Source organism: Geotrypetes seraphini, chromosome 10 (assembly GCF_902459505.1).
Source record: "Geotrypetes seraphini chromosome 10, aGeoSer1.1, whole genome shotgun sequence".
NCBI classification, from domain to species: Eukaryota; Metazoa; Chordata; class Amphibia; order Gymnophiona; family Dermophiidae; genus Geotrypetes; species Geotrypetes seraphini.
In genome coordinates this window covers 4,440,897-4,461,151 of record NC_047093.1, presented here as the reverse complement: position 1 = coordinate 4,461,151, position 20,255 = coordinate 4,440,897, and the positions used below count along the sequence as shown (strand labels likewise).

Below are 20,255 nucleotides of genomic sequence, written 5' to 3'. Positions count from 1 at the left end.
GAAGTTCCTTGCTTCCCCAGCAAGCCTCTCTTCGTATTGTCTCAGCTTTTCTAACCACTCGGTGACATTCCTTTTGGTGCTTTTTGTGGTCCCTCCGGTTTTCCTCAGTTTGGTCCTTTTTCCATTTTCGGAAAGACACTTTCTTGTCACCTATCGCCTTCTTTATTTCTTTTGTTGTCCATACCGGGTCTTTTGTTCGATTTTTTTTGCACCCCTTCCTAAACCTGGGGATGTACAGGTTTTGTGCTTCTTGCACCGTGTCCCTGAGAAGGGACCATGCTTCCTCTATGGTCCCCATCTTTCTAGAGCTGTTGCTGAGTTTCTTTCTCATCATTTTCCTCATAGCATCGTAGTTCCCTTTCCTGAAGTTGAGTGCTGTCGATGTGGTTCTCTTCACCCTTGAGGTCCCTACTTCTAATTTATACCGGATCATGTTGTGATCACTGTTGCCTAGTGGCCCTACTACTTCCACCTCCTTTGCAGGTCTGCCTAGTCCGTTGAGGATTAGGTCGAGAGTGGCGTCCCCTCGCGTTGGTTCCTTGACTTAACTATACCTTCTGGTGGAATTCGTTGTGCCACATTTACAAAATGGAAAGAACAATTGCCATACAAAAAGGGAATTATAATAATTTTAAAATGATTTGGGGGCCATTGACAAATTATTGCAATGATTAGACACCATGTTCCACTGAAAGTACATTTATACATAGGGGGGATGGTATAAAGTTCTATTAAAGGTTTAATCAATAGATAAGAATATAATATTTAAACGATATTTTTGATTAAAATATTTGTGGGAAGGGTAGGTGGGGAGGATATAAATTTATGTATTTAAGATGATATTAGGAAGAAATATTGTATACTTGATGCAAGATTGAAAAATGAATAAAGAATTTGAAAAAAAAAAAAAGTCTGAGATGAACTGAAGTAATTTACAGCACTAATGCACTTTTTTGATAAAGCACTTTGAAGCACCAGTGCACTTTCTTAAGTACAATTCTTTCTGTCGATTTTGAGTTCTGAAATGAGATATGAGGTTTCATGGATGCAAAGTACAAAGTATTAATGAATTCTCTTAAATATAAAATATCAATGAATTGTGAGGTTTTTAGTTTTTAAATAGATTAGTATAAATTTTAATATAGATTAATTGGAGATTGAAGAGTGATAAATTAAAGAGATAAAGCAATTTAAGAAATACAGAATTAATTAATCGTTAGAGTTATGGTGGAGAGGATGGATTCAAGCCTGTAATATAAGTAGGAATACGAGATAGAAAAATAGTAAGAGAGAGAAAAAAAAACTCTTCTCTTTGAGAAAACCCAGAATGGGTGAAACTCCATAATCTGAGGCTTGTTCCCATTTAAATTATACTAATGGCTCCTTTTAGTGTACAGAGTGGTCCAATTAAAGGTTCTCTCCAACTGAGCCAACAAAGAGGTCTCCATCCTTTTCTCTAAAGCTAAAGTTCCAATCCCCACTGTGCTGCTGGGCTTATTCTTCCTAAACTGTAATGTGGAGGCACTGTTATCTGGGTAGAGCATTTTATGAGATGTTAGGTGACCAGAAAGAGAGACAGAAACTAGCCTAGCTGGAGACTGGAATGATAAACAGCCATGTTTTCCCTTGTCTGTCAGAGGCAGCCAAGACAAAATTGGTCAGTTACTAGTGTGGAATGATCAGAAAATAGTCGTTTGCATAAGGCACATGGCATGATCCTGGACAGAGTTACAGTACAGTAGCTGTGGGTTAGGGGACAGGGAAGATTGAGAGGGGTTGTATGATGGGTCAAAATCTTAAAGGTTTGGGAAGTCCTGCAAAGGAAGTTTTGTGAAAGGTCTGAATCTTTCTTTTTGACTCTGTGTTGCAACCTCATTGTGTGTTTTAGCCATCCTTCTTCAGCTTGGAAAAGAGAAGGCTAAGGGGAGATATGATTGAAGTCTACAAAATCCTGAGTGGTGTAGAACAGATACAAGTGGATTGATTTTTCATTCCGTTCAAAATTACAAAGACTAGGGGACACTCGATGAAGTTGCAGGGAAATACTTTTAAAACCAATAGAAATATAGAAAATGACGGCAGAAAAGGGCCATAGCCCATCAAGTCTGCCCACTCTAATGACCCACCCCCCTGACTTTACACCCCTAGAGATCACACATGAGTATCCCATTTTCTTTTAAAATCTGACATGCTGTTGGCCTCAATCACCTGCAGAGGTAGTTCGTTCCAATGATCGACCACCCTTTCGGTGAAGAAGTACTTCCTGGAATCACCGTGAAACTTCCCTCCCATGATTTTCAGCGGATGCCCTCTGGTGATCGAGGGTCCTCTAAGACAGAAGATATCATCTTCCACCTCGATACGGCCCGTGATATACTTAAACATCTCAATCATGTCTCCCCTCTCTCTTCGTTCCTCAAGTGAATACAGTTGCAATTTATTTAGCCTTTCTTCATACATGAGATCCCTGAGCCCTAAGACCATCCTGGTGTCCATTCGCTGAACCGACTCAATTCGCAGCACATCTTTCCGGTAGTGTGGTCTCCAGAATTGAACACAATACTCCAAATGAGGTCTTACCATGGACCTGTACAGCAGCATTATGACTTGGGGTCTCCTGCTGACAAAACCCCTACGGATACACCCCATCATTTGCCTTGCCTTGCCTTGGAGGAAGCTTTCTCCACTTGATTGGCAGCTTTCATGTCATCACGAATGATCACCCCTAAATCACGTTCCGCCGTGGTCCTAGCCAATGTTTCACCATTTAGTGTGTAAGTTCTGCATGGATTTCTCTTGCCCAGGTGCATTACCTTACCATTTTTAGCATTGAAGCTTAGCTGCCAAGTCGATGACCACTTTTCCAGTAGTAGTAGGTCCTGCATCATACTGTCAGGCAAAATGTTTTTACCTACTATGTTGCACAGTTTGGCGTCATTGGCAAACAATGATACTTTTCCTCTAAGCCCTTGGGTCATATCTCCTATGAATAAGTTGAATAGAATCGGGCCCAAGACCGAGCCCTGTGGCACTCCACTGGTCACGTCTGACGTTTTGGAGGGGTGCCGTTTACCACTACCTTTTGAAGTCTACCGCTTAGCCAATCCCCAACCCATGCAGTTAGCGTGTCCCCTAATCCCAGTGATTTCAGCTTGTTCAATAACCTGCGGTGTGGGACGCTATCAAAAGCTTTGCTGAAGTCCAAATATATTATGTCGAGGGACTTCCCGGCATCCAGTTGTCTAGTTACCCAGTCAAAGAAGCCAATCAGATTAGATTGGCAGGACCTGCCCTTGGTAAATCTGTGTTGGTGGGGATCACGTAGGTTTTCCTCATCTAGGATTGTGTCAAGTTTCTGTTTGATCAGTGTTTCCATGAGCTTGCTCACTATGGATGTGAGACTCACTGGTCTGTAATTTGCCGTCTCTGTCCTGCAGCCCTTTTTGTAGAGTGGAATAACGTTAGCTGTTTTCCAGTCCAAGGAGACTCTTCCCATGTGTAGGGAAAGATTGAAGAGCACGGCTAATGGTTCTGCCAGGACTTCACACAACTCTCTGAGCACCCTGGGGTGTAGGTTGTCTGGTCCCATGGCTTTGTTTACTTAGAGTCTTGAAAGTTTGCAGTAGACACTACTGGGCGTAAACTTGAAATCTTGAAACGGGTCTTTCTGGCTGTCTCTTGTCCTTAACTGTGGACCGGCTCCTGGTGCCTCGCAGGTGAAGACTGAGCAGAAGTATTTGTTTAGTAGTTCTGCCTTGGTAGAATCCGATTTTGCATAGTTTCCGTTCGATTGCCTAAGGCGTTCTATCCCATCTTTGTTTCATTTCCTGTCGCTAATATACCTGTTTCGTGCTAGATCTTCTTCTGTTTGGAGCTTGGCTTCTCTGACTGCCTTTTTGACTGCTTTAGATCTGACAAGATAGTCCTCTTTTGCTTCCCGCTTTCCGAAATGTTTGTAGGCGATAAATGCTTCTTTTTTCTCTTTAATGAGGTCCGAAATTACAGTACTGAACCACTGGGGTCTTTTGTTTCTCTGGCGCTTGCTCACTGTTTTTATGTAGCGGTTTGTTCCTTCGTGCAGGGTGGATTTCAGAGTTGACCACATAGTCTCCACATTATCAGTTTCTGCTTGGTTATGTAGCTCCCGATGGACAAAATCTCCTATGCGGTCGAAGTCTGTGCTTCTGAAGTTGACGACCCTCGTCGCTGTGTTTGATTTAGAGAAACCTTTCTTGAGCCATACCATGTTATGGTCGCTGGAGGCCAGCGTATCTCCTACAGAAACCTTCGATATGCTGTCTCCATTGGTGAGTACCAGGTCCAGTATGGCCTGGTCCCTAGTGGGTTCTAATACCATTTGTTTGAGTCGTGCACCTTTTATGGAGGTTAATATCTTCTGCTGCCACATGTAGTTGCAGAGAGTGTGCTCCAATCTGCATCGGGCATGTTGAAGTCCCCTAACAGCACTGTGTCCCCGAGCAAAGTGATGTTCTCTATGTCTTCGATTAATTCCATGTCTTTGTCTTCCTGTTGTCTTGGAGGTCTGTATACCACATCAAGGTAAAGGCATTTTTCATTCCCTCTGGCCAGGTTCACCCAGAGGGATTCCCCGGTGTATCTAACATCTGTGATTCTGGTAGTTTTGATGTTTTCCTTAGTATATAGTGCTTCCCCTCCTCCTAACTTGCCCTCTCTGTCACGACGAAGTAGGTTGTAGCCTGGTATAACCGTATCCCACCCATGTGAATCAGTGAACCAGGTCTCAGATATCGCTACCACGTCTAGGTCGGCGTTCATTATCTCAGTCTCTAATTCCAGAATTTTATTGCCCAAGCTGTGTGCATTAACATACATAGCCCTCCATACCTATGAAGAGATTCCCTTCCGAGTTGGTGTGGCTCCTAAATTTAACCATGTAGTATGGGTACTTACCTTGGACTCAGAAGTGTGGATGCTACTCGCCTCCTCCTCAGGGTGGTTCCTTACTGCTCTGGAATGTGAGTATGAACCCTCCCCCAACTTACCTAGTTTAAAACCCTACGAAGGTAAGTTGGTGGAGGGTACATACTCACATTCCAGAGCAGTAAGGAACCACCCTGAGGAGGAGGCGAGTAGCACCCACACTTCTGAGTCCAAGGTAAGTACCCATACTACACGTGATAATTTAGGAGTCACACCAACTCGGAAGGGAATCTCTTCATAGGTATGGAGGGCTATGTATGTTAATGCACACAGCTTGGGCAATAAAATTCTGGAATTAGAGACTGAGATAATGAACGCCGACCTAGACGTGGTAGCGATACCCAGGAAGTTACAATGGATAGTTTAGTTTGACACGACATTCAATAGAACATGTTATTAATACAGTTGGGTCATTAAAATCAGGTGGGTTGCTGTGGGGCCGACTTTCAAAACGGCAATTGATGCTCAAATGACTTCACATGCAAATCAGTTTTGCAGAGGTCTGCCGTAATCCCACCCCATCAGTCATTTGAAAAGCGACTTTGACACATGCACAGAGCCGGCAGAGGCTACCCAAACAGATGAGCAGCAGGAGAAGCCCCGAAGCAACCTCCTGCCACTCAGCTGTTTGGCATACAAAAAGTCCTTCCCAGATACAGTGAGAATAGCAGGAACCAAAATGTGTAAATAAATACAGAAATAAAGAAAGTAAATAAGTGATGAAATAAGATAGCAAAAGTTGTCACTATTTATACCCACATGGGGTTAGACAGTGCATACATCCCTGGGCTCTCTCCAATAATTTTCAAGTGCAAATAAGTGCTGAGTGAAAAAGATTACAAATTGATTACTGCTATTCAACACTGGTCAGCATACATCAATCCAATCTGACTGTGATGAGAGAGATATATATTCAAAAAGTTCTTTAGCTGGGAAAGGCCCAGTACTTATCTTTCAGTTGTAATCCAAGAACAAGCCATAAAGTCCACGCTCCAAGTATTGCCAATCTATGTGTCTCCAGATTCGAAGAGACTGAGTTATATCATTCACATTGGTTTCAATATATTAGAGTGTGGCTCTGGTTCATTGATGATGTATTCTGCATATGGACAGGCTCTGAAGCATTACTGACGGAGTTCCTTACATGGTTAAATTCATGAGATAAACACCTGACGTTTTCATCAAATATGGACAAGAGTCAGATATCATTTTTGGATGTCCTAGTGCAAAGGCAAGGAGCAGGGCTTATTACCACAATCTATAAGAAGCCAGTAGATACCAACAATTACTTAAAATACAGTAGCTGTCACCCTACATGCTTAAAACACTCATTGCCTATCAGTCAATTTCTGAGGTTACGCAGAATAGGTCACACCACGGAAGAGTATAAATTTCTCCAACAGGTAGTTCAGAAGGCATTTTTAAGAGGTCTATATGTTAATCGGGACCTCTTGTTACATTTCATCCTCCAAGACCAAATTTGTGGCCATTGAGACGCAGAAATTTGATGCTTAATCTCAATGCTCCAAATGTCCCGAAGACCAGTTTTTAGTTTTTTATTCATAAATCCATATATCACTTTATACCACTGCGCGGCCTGATGTCCCAGGAAGTCCAATCCAAATACTGCTATTACCCAGCAATACACTTCTAAATATAAGCCCAGACAGCTGGAAGGGCTCGGGTCTCAGAAACGGAGCCTACGCACAGCAGTGGCAATCACAAACTGAGGAAAATCAGCATAGTACAATCGCTCCAACTCCAATCATTGACCCACATATATATTTTTTTAAGGCATTTTTCAAAAAGCAATTAAAACAGCTAACCCACAGCCGGGTTGCAGAAAAGAAGTGCAAGCCAGAAACTGAAAAAACAGCAACCAAACTACTTAGCTTTTATGGCTGACTTTGCTGATTTGTCTTTATAGAAGAGTGCAGTCACTAGTGTAGATTTGCCGACGCGGCCAGCGTTTCGCGGAAATAATTAATCAAAAGCATCCGCTGCGTCAGGGCCACCAGGACGTTCAAAAAGTCAAGGCTTCACTGCAAAAATGAACACATAATAAAAAGAAAGCAATTAGCTCCCAAGAAACTACCGAAGTAGACACATACAAAAACAGCACTTACATTACAGCACTCGGTCACAGAATTTCAAAGCAATGTTAAGATGGCCAACGGCTACGTTTTATAGCCCTTCCGTAATAGAAACGTAGTGACGTAACACCTCCTATACTCCCTAATAGAAATGTTGCCACTCAAAACATCTATTCAAGCCAGACGGCCACAGAGTATAAGTCTATTTATCCATCGCTGTTCTCTCTGTGCTAGAAACCTCCTGAAATCTCCTCCTCTCATATTGGGCTGCACTACCTCTAAAATAAGGGCTTTTAAAGACCCAAAGTCATGAGATTCTTCAAGACAATGTTTGGCTAGAGGAGCCCCCATTATTCTATTTTTAATGTTACTCTTATGTTCTGTGAGTCTTATAGTGAATTTCCGGGAGGTCTGGCCCACATACACCAGATCACAAGGGCACTGTATAACATATATCACCCCACAGGATTTACAATCAGAATTATGACGTAACATGTATTCTTTCTTATCTCTAGGAAGTCCACCTGAAAGCACAAAAATTCCAAACTATATTGATTGTTAAGATTTTTCCATTCAGGGAACCCTGCCTGAATAGCCTGCTTCAGTTGCAACCATCTGAAACTTTGTGATTTATTAAGACCATATTTATGTTGCAACGGTGAAAAATCAAGCAGTTTACCATTTGAAATGACATCATCCAAAATACGTATACCTGCTACCCCCCAGGTCCTTTTGCTTGCTGTTCCAGGCTGTTTGCTACAATTTGTTCTTCATTGCAGGACTTCAGTTTCATCCTTAGTAGCTAGGGATTCCCAATCCATCAATGTGGCTATAGCATCCTGCTTGTCCTTGAAGAAAACAGTTATTCACCTGTGATAGATGTTTTCTGTGGACAGCAGGATGAATAGCCACATAGCCCATCCTTTGAGTTGCTTGGTCCTGTGTGATGGGTGCAGTTGGAAAGACACACACATGCATAGCAGGACACTTCCAAATCTTCTGGAAAATAAATCTGGAGAGCATATCTGCACCTGGGTGTCGTTAATGACATCACTCATCAATGTGGATATTCATCCTACAGTCCTTGGAGAATAGCTACTATAGGTGAGTTTATATTTATATATCTACACTGTGTGAAATATCTATATAGTAAGTGTATTTCTTTGATCGTGTGGGAGTAGTAATAGTCTTACATTGTAAACTTAATCTCTGTTTGACAGATTAAGACAACAGTATTACCAGTGGAATTTCCACTAATTATGAACGAGTTGGATGACAATGATAAACGACTGGAAAAAGCTGAAATTTCTTTGTTTTGGAATCATGAAGGTTAGAGTTACATTTTCATTATACTTATATGGTTTTAACTTTATTTGTGGCTCAGTTTATTGATTTAATTCAATTTCTTCTACCCTACAACATTTGCACAATTAAAATCAATATTTAGTTAAAAAAATATTTTGAAAATAAGAAAGGTTTAAGAATTTTATGAAAAGCCCCATAATTAAACATAGTGCTGATTTTAACCGGTAATTGATTCCACTACTTACCATAAATACTCTAATATAATGGGGGTCTTGGCTTATATTCCACCAATTAACACGCAGAATGATTGCCTGTATGTGCCTTCAACAACACTGAAGCATGAGGTTAATGCCAAATGCCTACTTCAGCCAATCAGTCATTGTCTCGGTCGCAATCTCAAAACTCGGATTCACAGATTTGTTCTTCATTGATTCTGGGGTTAAGATCAATGGCTTGACGCAGAAGCTGTTACCAGTGATCCTTCGCATGTCGGGAGACTATCTTCCTACAGTGCAATGCCCCAGCACATCAAGCAAAGGACACCTTAGAACTGCTACATCAGGAAACCTCAGATTTCATTGGTCCAGACCTCTGACCTGCAAATTCACCAGATATAAACCCAGTTGACTACCGGATCTGGGGGCTGGTATAGGACACGTCTACCAGACAGCGATATCTGACATCAAAGATCTTAAACAGCACCTCATCTCTGGACTGAGCTGAAGCAGAGCATCATTGACAAGTCCACAGATCAGTGGTGGCCAAGGTTGAGGGTATGCCTTCATGCAAAAGTAGCACACTGAATATCTGCTTAATTGAAACATTCCTTTTTTGTGTTTCAAGTTTTTTTTATTCATTTTTCATATAACAACAAGTGTACAATCTAAATTCATACAAATTCATTAAGTATACACTTGACATTCTTTCATACCTTACTGTAAATATAACATTTCATTATATACTCTTTTACTATAATTTTTAAACAGCATATAATACTTAATAAGTATGTCAACTATTACTCAATTATAACCCCCCTCCCTCCCCTTACTTTGGGAAATGCATACAATAAAACAAAATATAATGTTAAATTATTTATATTTTATGATGAATAAAATAACCCCCCCCTTATCAAATATCTTATTATGGGAAAATTATATCATTCATTGCAAAAGTCTGTTAATGGTCCCCAAATCTTCTTAAACTTATCTATATACCCTTTTTGTGTTGCAAATGTACGCTCCATTTTATATACCGTATTTTCGCGGATATAACGCGCACCTGTGTAAAACGCGCACACGGGTATAGCGCGCAGAAATCACGATGATATGTACAAAAACTTTTGTATACCGTGCTCACGGGTATACCGCGCATGATGCCCGACGCTCCTTTCGCCCGCCCTGACTTTCCGTGCGCTGTCCCGACTCTCCGTTCACCCCCCTGACTTTCCGTGCACTGTCCCCCCTTGAAGTCCTGTCCCCCCTTGAAGGTCTGTCCCCATCCTGAAAGTCTGATGCCCCCCCCGACGTCCGATACATCCCCCCCCCGGCAGGACCACTCGCACCCCCACCCCGAAGGACCGCCGACTCCCCAACAATATCGGGCCAGGAGGGAGCCCAAACCCTCCTGGCCACGGCGACCCCCTAACCCCACCCCGCACTACATTACGGGCAGGAGGGATCCCAGGCCCTCCTGCCCTCGACGCAAACCCCCCTCCCCCCCCCCAACGACCGCCCCCCCCAAGAACCTCCGACCGCCCCCCCAGCCGACCCGCGACCCCCCTGGCCGACCCCCACGACCCCCCCCACCCCCCTTCCCCGTACCTTTGGTAGTTGGCCGGACAGATGGGAGCCAAACCCGCCTGTCCGGCAGGCAGCCAACGAAGGAATGAGGCCGGATTGGCCCATCCGTCCTAAAGCTCCGCCTACTGGTGGGGCCTAAGGCGCGTGGGCCAATCAGAATAGGCCCTGGAGCCTTAGGTCCCACCTGGGGGCGCGGCCTGAGGCACATGGTCGGGTTGGGCCCATGTGCCTCAGGCCGCGCCCCCAGGTGGGACCTAAGGCTCCAAGGCCTATTCTGATTGGCCCACGCGCCTTAGGCCCCACCAGTAGGCGGAGCTTTAGGACGGATGGGCCAATCCGGCCTCATTCCTTCGTTGGCTGCCTGCCGGACAGGCGGGTTTGGCTCCCGTCTGTCCGGCCAACTACCAAAGGTACGGGGAAGGGGGGTGGGGGGTCGTGGGGGTCGCCAGGGGGGTCGCGGGTCGGCTGGGGGGGGCGGTCGGAGGTTCTTGGGGGGGGCGGTCGTTGGGGGGAGGGGTGTTTGCGTCGAGGGCAGGAGGGCCTGGGATCTCTCCTGCCCGTAATGTAGTGCGGGGTGGGGTTAGGGGGTCGCCGTGGCCAGGAGGGTTTGGGCTCCCTTCTGGCCCGATATTGTCGGGAAGTTGGCGGTCCTTCGGGGTGGGGGTGCGAGTGGTCCTGCCGGGGGGGGGGGGGATGTATCGGACGTCGGGGAGTCGGCCGGACAAGAGGGCTTGGGCTCCCTCTTGCTCCGATCGTGGATGCGGGTGCGGGTGGGAGCGCGTGCGAGCGGTCGTTCGGGGTGGGGGTGCGAGCGGTCCTGCTGGGGGGATGAATCGGGCGTCGGGCGGGGTGGGAACTATGTTTAAAAACTTTTGTATACCGCGCTCACGCATATAACGCGCGAGGGGTATGCGCGGTACGTAAAAACGCGTATAACGCGCGCGTTATATCCGCGAAAATACGGTATATGGCATACTGAATTCCACCAAAAGTTAAAATTTAACCTGTCATAGTTTTTCTAAGTCTAATAGATGCTGGCACTGTCATCTTGAGGCAGGGACATTAGATCATCTTTTATTTTATTGTCCATTCATATTATTATTTTGGAAATCAATTTGGCCTCAAATAAATAGGATGTTGGAGAATCCAGTAGCCTTGACATATGATACGATTTTATTTGGCACAGCAATGAGAACAAAGAGTCAAATTTCTTCAAATAACAACAAACTTTTATTTATATTAACTGGAGTAGCAATTCAACAAATAACACACAATTGGAAAAACTATGATAGGTTAAATTATAACTTTTGGTGGAATTCAGTATGCCATATATATAAAATGGAGCGTACATTTGAAACATTCCTTTTTCACTTTACATTTTTTTGCAAGATACGTCATAAAACTTTTTGATGTGTTTTTATTCAGTTCACAATTCATTTTCACAAGACAGCGTTCTGGTACGGTGGGAAATATTTACAACATTTTACATCAGCTTCATTCAGGACATGACATGCTAAATTTCATAAGAATCAGCTGAATTCTGTGGAAGATACGACAAAAAACATTTTGGTGTGTTCTTTTTCGGTTCACAGATTGCTGCAATGAACTATCTGTGGCAATATCAAAGATTGCACTAAAATTCTAAAACTTTCTTGTTAAAAGCAATTTCTTATCCATCTTAATTTTCTCACCTTCCCAAATGTCTTTCCTATAATATTCTTGAAGGTACATTACTTTCATTTCTATTGTATAGATTTGTGAGAGGACATAAAGGAAGAGAATCAGTCTGAAGGCTGTTGTTAGAACCTTACAGATAAGATCACTACTTTATTAATCATTTGTACAAGACTATTGATAACCAATCAGATTTTGTTTTTTTCTTTTAGGTGTCTGGGAGTATATTCAGGAGCTGAGAGATGGTCTATATGACTTTGAAAGCAGAATTCAGAAAACAAAAACAAATGTAGAAACAATAAGTCAGATTATGCAGGTGGGTATTTTAGCAAGGGAGGAAACCCTGATGCAACTTCCTGTGAGTGGAATGTGTAGAGAAAAGGCACCACCAGCCACAGCTGCTTTCTGCCTGGGCGGGCAAATGAGGAAATGCAGAGATGTCAACTTGTGCGCAGGGAGAGGAGCGGAAAGGAGAGAAAGAGAGAACTGGACCAAAGGAAAGGGGGAAAGGAGGGGTTAGATGCTGAACTAGAGAGATTGAAAGAGAGAAAAGCACATACACACCCCCTGGATCAAGAAGGGACAGACAAATATATGACTAAGAAGGGAGGGGAAGAAAAAAAGAGAGACATCCTGGATCAAGAAGGGAGGGGTTGAGAGCCACCCTGGATCAGGGAGGATAGTAGAGAAACAAGAGATTCCAGGCCATGAATAAGAAAGAGGATGCATGAGAAAGGAGAGAGAAAGTGGACACGGGGAGGGACAAGGAGATAGAGAAGAGACACTAGACCTGGAGGGAACAAAGAGACAGGGATACAGCGGGGTAATGCTGGTTCACAGGGAGGAACAGCAACCGAGAGAGAGATAGAAACATAGAAAAATGAAGGAAGGTAAAGACCATTTGGCCTGTCTTCTCTGCCTGTTACTATCCCTTCCTCTCCCTTAGAGATCCATCGTACTTATCCCAAGCTTTCTTGAATTTAGATACATTTTTCATCTCTACTATATCCACCGGGAGGCCATTCTATGCATTCACTACCCTTTCTGTGAAAAGTATTTTTTGAGGTTACTTCTTAAGTCTGTCCCCTCTCACCTTCATAAGAACATAAGAATTGCCGCTGCTGGGTCAGACCAGTGGTCCATCGTGCCCAGCAGTCTGCCCACGCCTGGTCCTTAGGTCAAAGACCAGTGCCCTAACTGAGACTAGCATTACCTGCATACATTCTGGTTCAGCAGGAACTTGTCTAACTTTGTCTTGAATCCCTGGAGGGTGTTTTCCCCTATGACAGACTCCGGAAGAGCGTTCCAGTTTTCTACCACTCTTTGGGTGAAGAAGAACTTCCTTATGTTTGTACAGAATCTATCCCCTTTTAACTTTAGAGAGTGCCATCGTTCTCCCTACCTTGGAGAGGGTGAACAACCTGTCTTTATCTACTAAGTCTATTCCCTTCATTATCTTGAATGTTTCGATCATGTCCCCTCTCAGTCTCCTCTTTTCAAGGGAGAAGAAGCCCAGTTTCTCCAATCTCTCACTGTACGGCAACTCCTCCAGCCCCTTAACCATTTTAGTCACTCTTCTCTGGACCCTTTCGAGTATTACCGTGTCCTTCTTCATGTATAGCGACCAGTGCTGGATGCAGTATTCAAGGTGAGGGCGCACCATGGCCCAGTACAATGGCATGATAACCTTCTCTGATCTGTTCGTGATCCCCTTCTTTATCATTCCTAGCATTCTGTTCACCTTTTTCGCCGCCACTGCATATTGCGTGGATAGCTTCATAGAAACATAGAAATAGACGGCAGATAAGGGCCACGTCCCATCCAGTCTGCCCACCCTAATGACCCTCCCCTATCTTTGCCCTGTGAATAGATCCCGTGTCGATCCCATTTGGCCTTAAAATCAGGCACGCTGCTGGCCTCAATCACCTGCAGTGGAAGACTATTCCAGCGATCAACCACCCTTTCAGTGTCTCTTTCCTGGGAGGTCTCTCCAAGTACTGCCTCGGACATCCTGTATTCGTGCATGAGATTTCTGTTACCGACATGCATCACTTTACACTTATCCACATTGAACCTCATTTGCCATGTCATTGCCCATTTCTTGAGCTTGATTATATCATGTTGCAGATCTTCGCAATCCCCCTGTGTCTTCACTAATCACCTCACTCATCGTACCAATGTCCAGATCATTTATAAAGATGTTGAAGAGCATGGGTCCAAGCACTGAGCCCTGCGGCACCCACTGGTGACGCTCTTCCAGTCCGAATATTGTCCATTTACCCCCACTCTCTGTTTCCTATGCTCCAGCCAGTTTTTAATCCACGTAAGTATTTCACCCTCGATTCCATAGCTCGCAATTTTCCAAAGTAGTCGTTCATCTTTTGCCCCCTCATTCCAGAGTTTCCTTCACATTGAGACTTGCCGTATGCACATTTATGCCATGTAGGACTTAAAACGCAGCTTCAAAATAGTGGGCTTTCAGCCTGAATTTGAATACCTGCAGAGACAGAGCTTGATGTACCAAGTCAGGCAGTTTGTTCCAAGCATATGGTGCAGCAAGGTAGAAGGGATGGAGTCAGAAGTTGGCAGTAGAGAAGAAGGGTACAGACAAGAGAGACTTAAACCAATGAATGGAGTTTCCTGGGTGGAGTATAGAGAGAGATAAGAAAAGAGAGGTACTGAGGAGCTGCAGAGTGAATACATTAGTAGGTCAATAAGAGGAGTTTGAATTATATGTGGAAATGCAATGGGAGCCAGTGAAGTGACTTGAGGAGATGGGTAACGTGAGCATAACGACACACTGGTGGAATATGAGGCGTGCAGCAACATTCCGAACAGATTGAAGGGGAGAGAGATGGCTTAGCGGAAGACCTGTGAGAAGCAAGTTGCAGTAGTCCAGGTGAGAGGTGATGAGAGCATGCTCAGAAAGGAAAGGCTGGATTTTAGTGACGTTGTAGGAAAAGAAATGGAATGAAATACCTAATAAGCACATATCAGATTATTTAAATAACATAGATATAATGCTGATGCTTTTCTACAGTACAGCATATCATATGGCTGGGGACAGTTGAGTAGTACAGAGTCAATTAGGATAAATAGATGGGTGGCTAAACTCAAGGCAAGTTGTTTCAACAGTTAAACAAGATTTAAGGAACTGATGTAAGCTAGTCCAGATGCTGAAAGAATGTCTAGTCAGTCACCCTATGTATTAAAGGCTTGGGAGAAGAGCCAGGCTTATTTGCTTCTGAAGGCTACTTTTGAGAACCAAAGTGGGGGACCATGAACTGCCCCCAACGTTGTCCTTGGCTGGAAAGCCACCAAGATATGTGTTGTTGCTATTATTCAAAGTATATACTTAGAATAATACACATACAGATTAAGTTCAATTTTTAAATTACACATTCCCCAGTTAAATGGTTTTTTAATCATTTCATTAATAAATAAATTTATAAATAATTCAATAATTTTATAAATATTTCAATAAATTTATAAAGGAATAAATAAATTTATAGGTAGGAAGGAGGGTTTGAAGTAGATGATTACACCATATGCCACGCGAGAGGGTGCTACTCTTGACCTCATCCTAAACGGATTAGGGGGGCCTGCAAGAGGGGTAGAAGTGGGAGGACCACTAGGCAACAGTGATCACAACGCGATCAGATTCACATTAGAAAGGGGGACACCCATAGTAAGGAGGACCGCAACAACTGCGCTCAACTTCAAGAAAGGGAACTATGTTGCTATGAGGGAAATGGTGGAGAGGAAGCTCAGAAACATCTTTAGGATGGAGACTGTGGGAAGCGCCTGGACCCTATTCAGGGACACCCTGCAGGAAGCACAAAGAATGTACGTCCCCAGTTTCAGGAAAGGCTGCAAGAACAAGCAATCAAAGGACCCGGTTTGGATGTCAACTGAAGTAAAGAGGGCAATAAATGACAAAAAAGTATCCTTCCGGAGATGGAAAAAGGACCCAACGGAGGAAAATCACCAGGCGCACAGGAAATGCCAAAAGGAATGCCACCGAGAGGTTAGAAAAGCGAAAGGGGAATACGAAGAGGGGCTGGCCAGGGAGGCGAAAAACTTCAAGGCATTCTTCAGTTACGTAAAGGGGAAGCGACCAGCGAGAGAGGAGGTGGGGCCGTTGGACGATGGGGATAGGAAGGGAGTGATTAAGGAGGATAAAGAGGTAGCTGAGAGGTTGAACATGTTCTTCTCGTCGGTTTTCACGAGCGAAGACACATCTAATATACCGGACTCAGAGGAGCTCATGAGTGGGGAACAGGCCGAAAAATTGGAGCACATAGAGGTAAGTAAGGAGGATGTCCTCAAACAGATAGACAGGTTAAAATGCAGTAAATCACCGGGCCCGGACGGGATCCACCCAAGGGTTCTGAAGGAACTAAGACAAGAAATAGCGGGCACAATCCAGCATGTTTGCAACCTATCCTTGAAAACTGGTGAGGTACCAGAGGACTGGAAATTGACGAATGTCACACCTATCTTCAAGAAGGGATCGAGGGGTGACCCCGGGAACTACAGGCCGGTGAGCCTGACTTCAATTATAGGGAAGATGGTGGAAGCTATGATCAAGGACGGCATTTGCGAGCACATCGAGAAGAATGGCCTACTGAGAACAAGCCAGCACGGATTCTGTAAGGGAAGGTCGTGCCTAACGAACCTTCTGTACTTCTTTGAGGGAATAAGCAGTCGGGTGGACAATGGGGAACCCATAGACATCATTTACCTCGATTTTCAAAAGGCTTTCGACAAGGTGCCACATGAAAGGCTGCTTAGGAAGCTGTGGAACCACGGGGTGGGAGGGGATGTGCACAGATGGATCAAGCACTGGTTGTCGGGTAGACTGCAGAGGGTCGGAGTGAAGGGCCAATATTCTGACTGGCGGGGAGTCACGAGCGGTGTGCCACAGGGATCGGTGCTGGGGCCGTTACTCTTCAACATATTTATCAATGACCTGGAAAAGGAGGCAAAGTGCGAGGTTATAAAATTTGCAGACGATACCAAACTGTGCGGTAGAGTTAGGTCCAGGGAGGAGTGTGAGGACCTGCAAAGGGACCTGGACAAGCTGGAAGACTGGGCAAACAAATGGCAAATGCGCTTTAACGTGGAAAAATGCAAGGTCATGCATATAGGGAAAAAGAACCCGTTGTTCAACTACAAATTGGGGGGGGCATTGTTGGGAGACAGCAGACTTGAGAGAGACTTGGGTGTGCTGGTGGATGCATCACTGAAGCCATCTGCACAGTGCGCAGCAGCCTCGAAAAAAGCCAACAGGATGCTGGGCATCATAAAGAGGGGCATAACAACCAGGACGCGGGAAGTCATCATGCCATTGTATCGAGCGATGGTGCGTCCACATCTGGAATACTGCGTTCAGTATTGGTCGCCACACCTCAAGAAGGACATGGCGGTACTTGAGAGAGTCCAAAGGAGAGCAACGAAACTGGTAAAAGGGCTGGAACACTGCCCATACGCCGAGAGGTTGGATAGGCTGGGGCTCTTCTCTCTGGAAAAAAGGAGGCTCAGGGGAGATATGATAGAGACCTTCAAGATCATGAGGGTGGATAGGGACAGATTCTTCAGACTGAAGGGGACAACAAGTACGAGGGGGCATTCGGAGAAACTGAAGGGAGATAGGTTCAAAACAAATGCAAGGAAGTTTTTTTTCACCCAAAGGGTCGTGGACACTTGGAATGCGCTACCGGAAGAAGTGATCAGGCAGAGTACGGTACAGGGATTCAAACAGGGATTGGACGGATTCCTGAGGGATAAAGGGATCGTGGGATACTGAGGGAGGAGCTGGGATGTAACACAAGTATAGAAAGCTAACCAGGTAATAAGTATAGAAACCCAACCAGGTCGTGCATGTGCAAGACCGGAGGGTTAGGACTTCGATGGGAAGATAGGACTTCAATGGGAAACCAAAGTGGCAAGGGGGCCCCTTCTGGTGATTCAGACAGGTCGTGACCTGTTTGGGCCGCCGCGGGAGCGGACTGCCGGGCAGGATGGACCTATGGTCTGACCCGGCGGAGGCACTGCTTATGTTCTTATGTTCTTACTTGAAATAACATCTAAGTTATAAGAGGTCTCTTTACTGAGAATTATGCATATTTATGATACTTCAACCTCATTATAGAGTTTGGGAATAAGTTCTATCTTTCAATTAAGTCATTGCTCATAGGCCTAAAAAAACATGTTAATAAATCTAATTATTTATATTCTAAAGCACTTTAGGTGACAGAGAAAATTTGTATTAAAGGAAATATAAGTTATCCTAGACCCCCATTTTTGTAAATCAGAAGCGCAAATAGTAGCAACATTCCATGACAACCAATCCCAGGCCAAGCACTGGCTTTCCCCATGTCTGTCTCAATAGCAGAGTATTGACTTTTCCTCCAGGAACTTGTCCAAACCTTTTTTTAAACTCAGCAATGCTAATTGCTGTTACTGATCCCAAATAGTAGCAATATTCCATAGCTACCGATCCCAGGGCAAGGAGGTATTTCAGCACAATTCAGGGGAACTCTCTCTTGGCATTGGGAGGATGGAGACAGTGCAGAGATCCTGTAATCTGGAAGGAGAGCATAGGTGCAGGGCCAAGAGTACTCAGGAGAAAAGTATTGTCTTAAGGAACCCATTCCCACCAAAGAGAGAGAGAGAGTACTAGTTATGAAAACTCCTCCCTGGGACTCAGCAGTAGAGAGAGACTGAGCACATGTCATGAAAAGTCTGCCTTTGTCTGAGAGTAAAGACAGTCGCTTGTAGGCTGGCAACATCTTACTGCAGCCCAAGAAGGAGGGAGTCTGTACAAGACTGGGGATTCCTGCCCTGGGAAGAAACAAGAGTCAATAGTAGGCTTGAAGAGGAGAAATTAATCTGATTTTAGCAAAACTTTAGAAAAAATCATTCCATGATTCATTTCTAGTTTCCTAATGATATACAAGCTCAGTGCTGTTTTAATTCATAGCATTGCTGATGCAGTGTAACAGACCTCAGTGGTGACTTGTTTCACTCAGGTAACTCAACCTGTGATTCACCCATATTGTTGCTGAGCTTTGTATAACATTGGGTTGAGGACCTGAATAGTTGCTGCCTTTGCAATTCAATTTGCTTTTTCTTTTACAGGAGTGGTCATCTAGTCCTCTGTTTGAAAGGAAAGGAATTAAAAAAGACTCTTTCTTGGACTTGGAAGGAAGACCAGCTGCCATAAATAAGTTTTATACCACTGTAAATGATGGTGCACAAAGGATTCATGCAATGATTACAGTAAGAAATAGCTTGAACATCTTAGGACACAGTTCTTATATATATTATAGTTCCTCTTTGATCATTTCTATGCCTGATGTGTTCTCTGGAGACCCACTGAGCAGAATATGGTTCAAAGAAATAAAAAAGTAAAGAGGCAGTCACAGCCATGTCTGCTTCTGCTAAGGGATTAGGGCAGAATGCCACTGCTGAGCCCTATAGGGAAGGCAGAGGAGTCTGTGCAGTAGCACTAACAAATAGATCTGTGGTCAGGCAGTAAATTAATAAAGAAAAAAGCAATGACTAAAGATAAGTTGGACTCAGGAAGCAGAAAGAAGCATTGGGAAGGATTCTGGGGAATATGGTCAGGAAGAAGAAAGTGAAAGAGATGAGAGAGAGGCAAAAGGAAGAGGAAGAATGAGTGAAAGAAAGAGATGGGACAATGGGATGGGGGTGAGGGGAAGATAAGGTCTGACAGATGAAGATATTGTGATGCAGAACAGAAGATTTTGTTATGAATTCAGTTTTCAGCCAGTTGCTAATTGCATAATGGTATACAGATAATTTGTTTATCTTTACCAGATTTTCAGCCAGTTTATGAAACTTCACTGTCCTGTTCCTGGGGAAAATGTTTCAAGTGTTAAAGGAGCATTGGGGAAAGGGTAGGAGGGACTGAGGACTAAATGCATTAAAATCTACGACTGTCTAATGATCATTGCTAAACTCATTTGACTGATCAAATTTGCTGACCCGTTACACAAAACAGCTCACCGTGCGGTTTTCTATGCGGTTGTGCATTCTCTGATTCTGGCATGCAAATGAAGTCATTAATATTAAAACCAGCCATCTGATTGATAGCCTAACATTGCATGCCAGAATCATTTTCATACTACCAACCCGAAAAACTGACAGGTCTGCCACCTGGTTTTTTGTTTTTTTTTCTGTGGGTACAGATGTGTGTGTAACCCACACACAATATCTGACCCATTAAAAAAAATGCTTTGCTATGCTGGCCATCCCCCGATGATGAACTCCCCCAATTACTCACCCCAGAACCAAAATAGATGGATGCCCACTCCCTCCTATTGCTGTGAGCCCCTCGATGTATGCGTGTGGAGCTCATTTCGACTACCTGCACACTCAAGGAGCCTGGTCCACT

General features: G+C 44.1%; 1 protein-coding gene across 1 annotated transcript in view; it reads left to right on the top strand.

The window, feature by feature from the left end:
• DNAH17 (dynein axonemal heavy chain 17) overlaps window positions 1–20,255 on the top strand; it is a 954,442-nt gene that overhangs the window by 178,509 nt on the left and 755,678 nt on the right. The window contains exons 16-18 of the mRNA XM_033960179.1: window positions 8,276–8,384; window positions 12,046–12,149; window positions 18,977–19,117. Of these exons, the coding sequence (XP_033816070.1) occupies window positions 8,276–8,384; window positions 12,046–12,149; window positions 18,977–19,117 (354 nt within the window). The remainder of the gene's footprint in view (window positions 1–8,275; window positions 8,385–12,045; window positions 12,150–18,976; window positions 19,118–20,255) is intronic.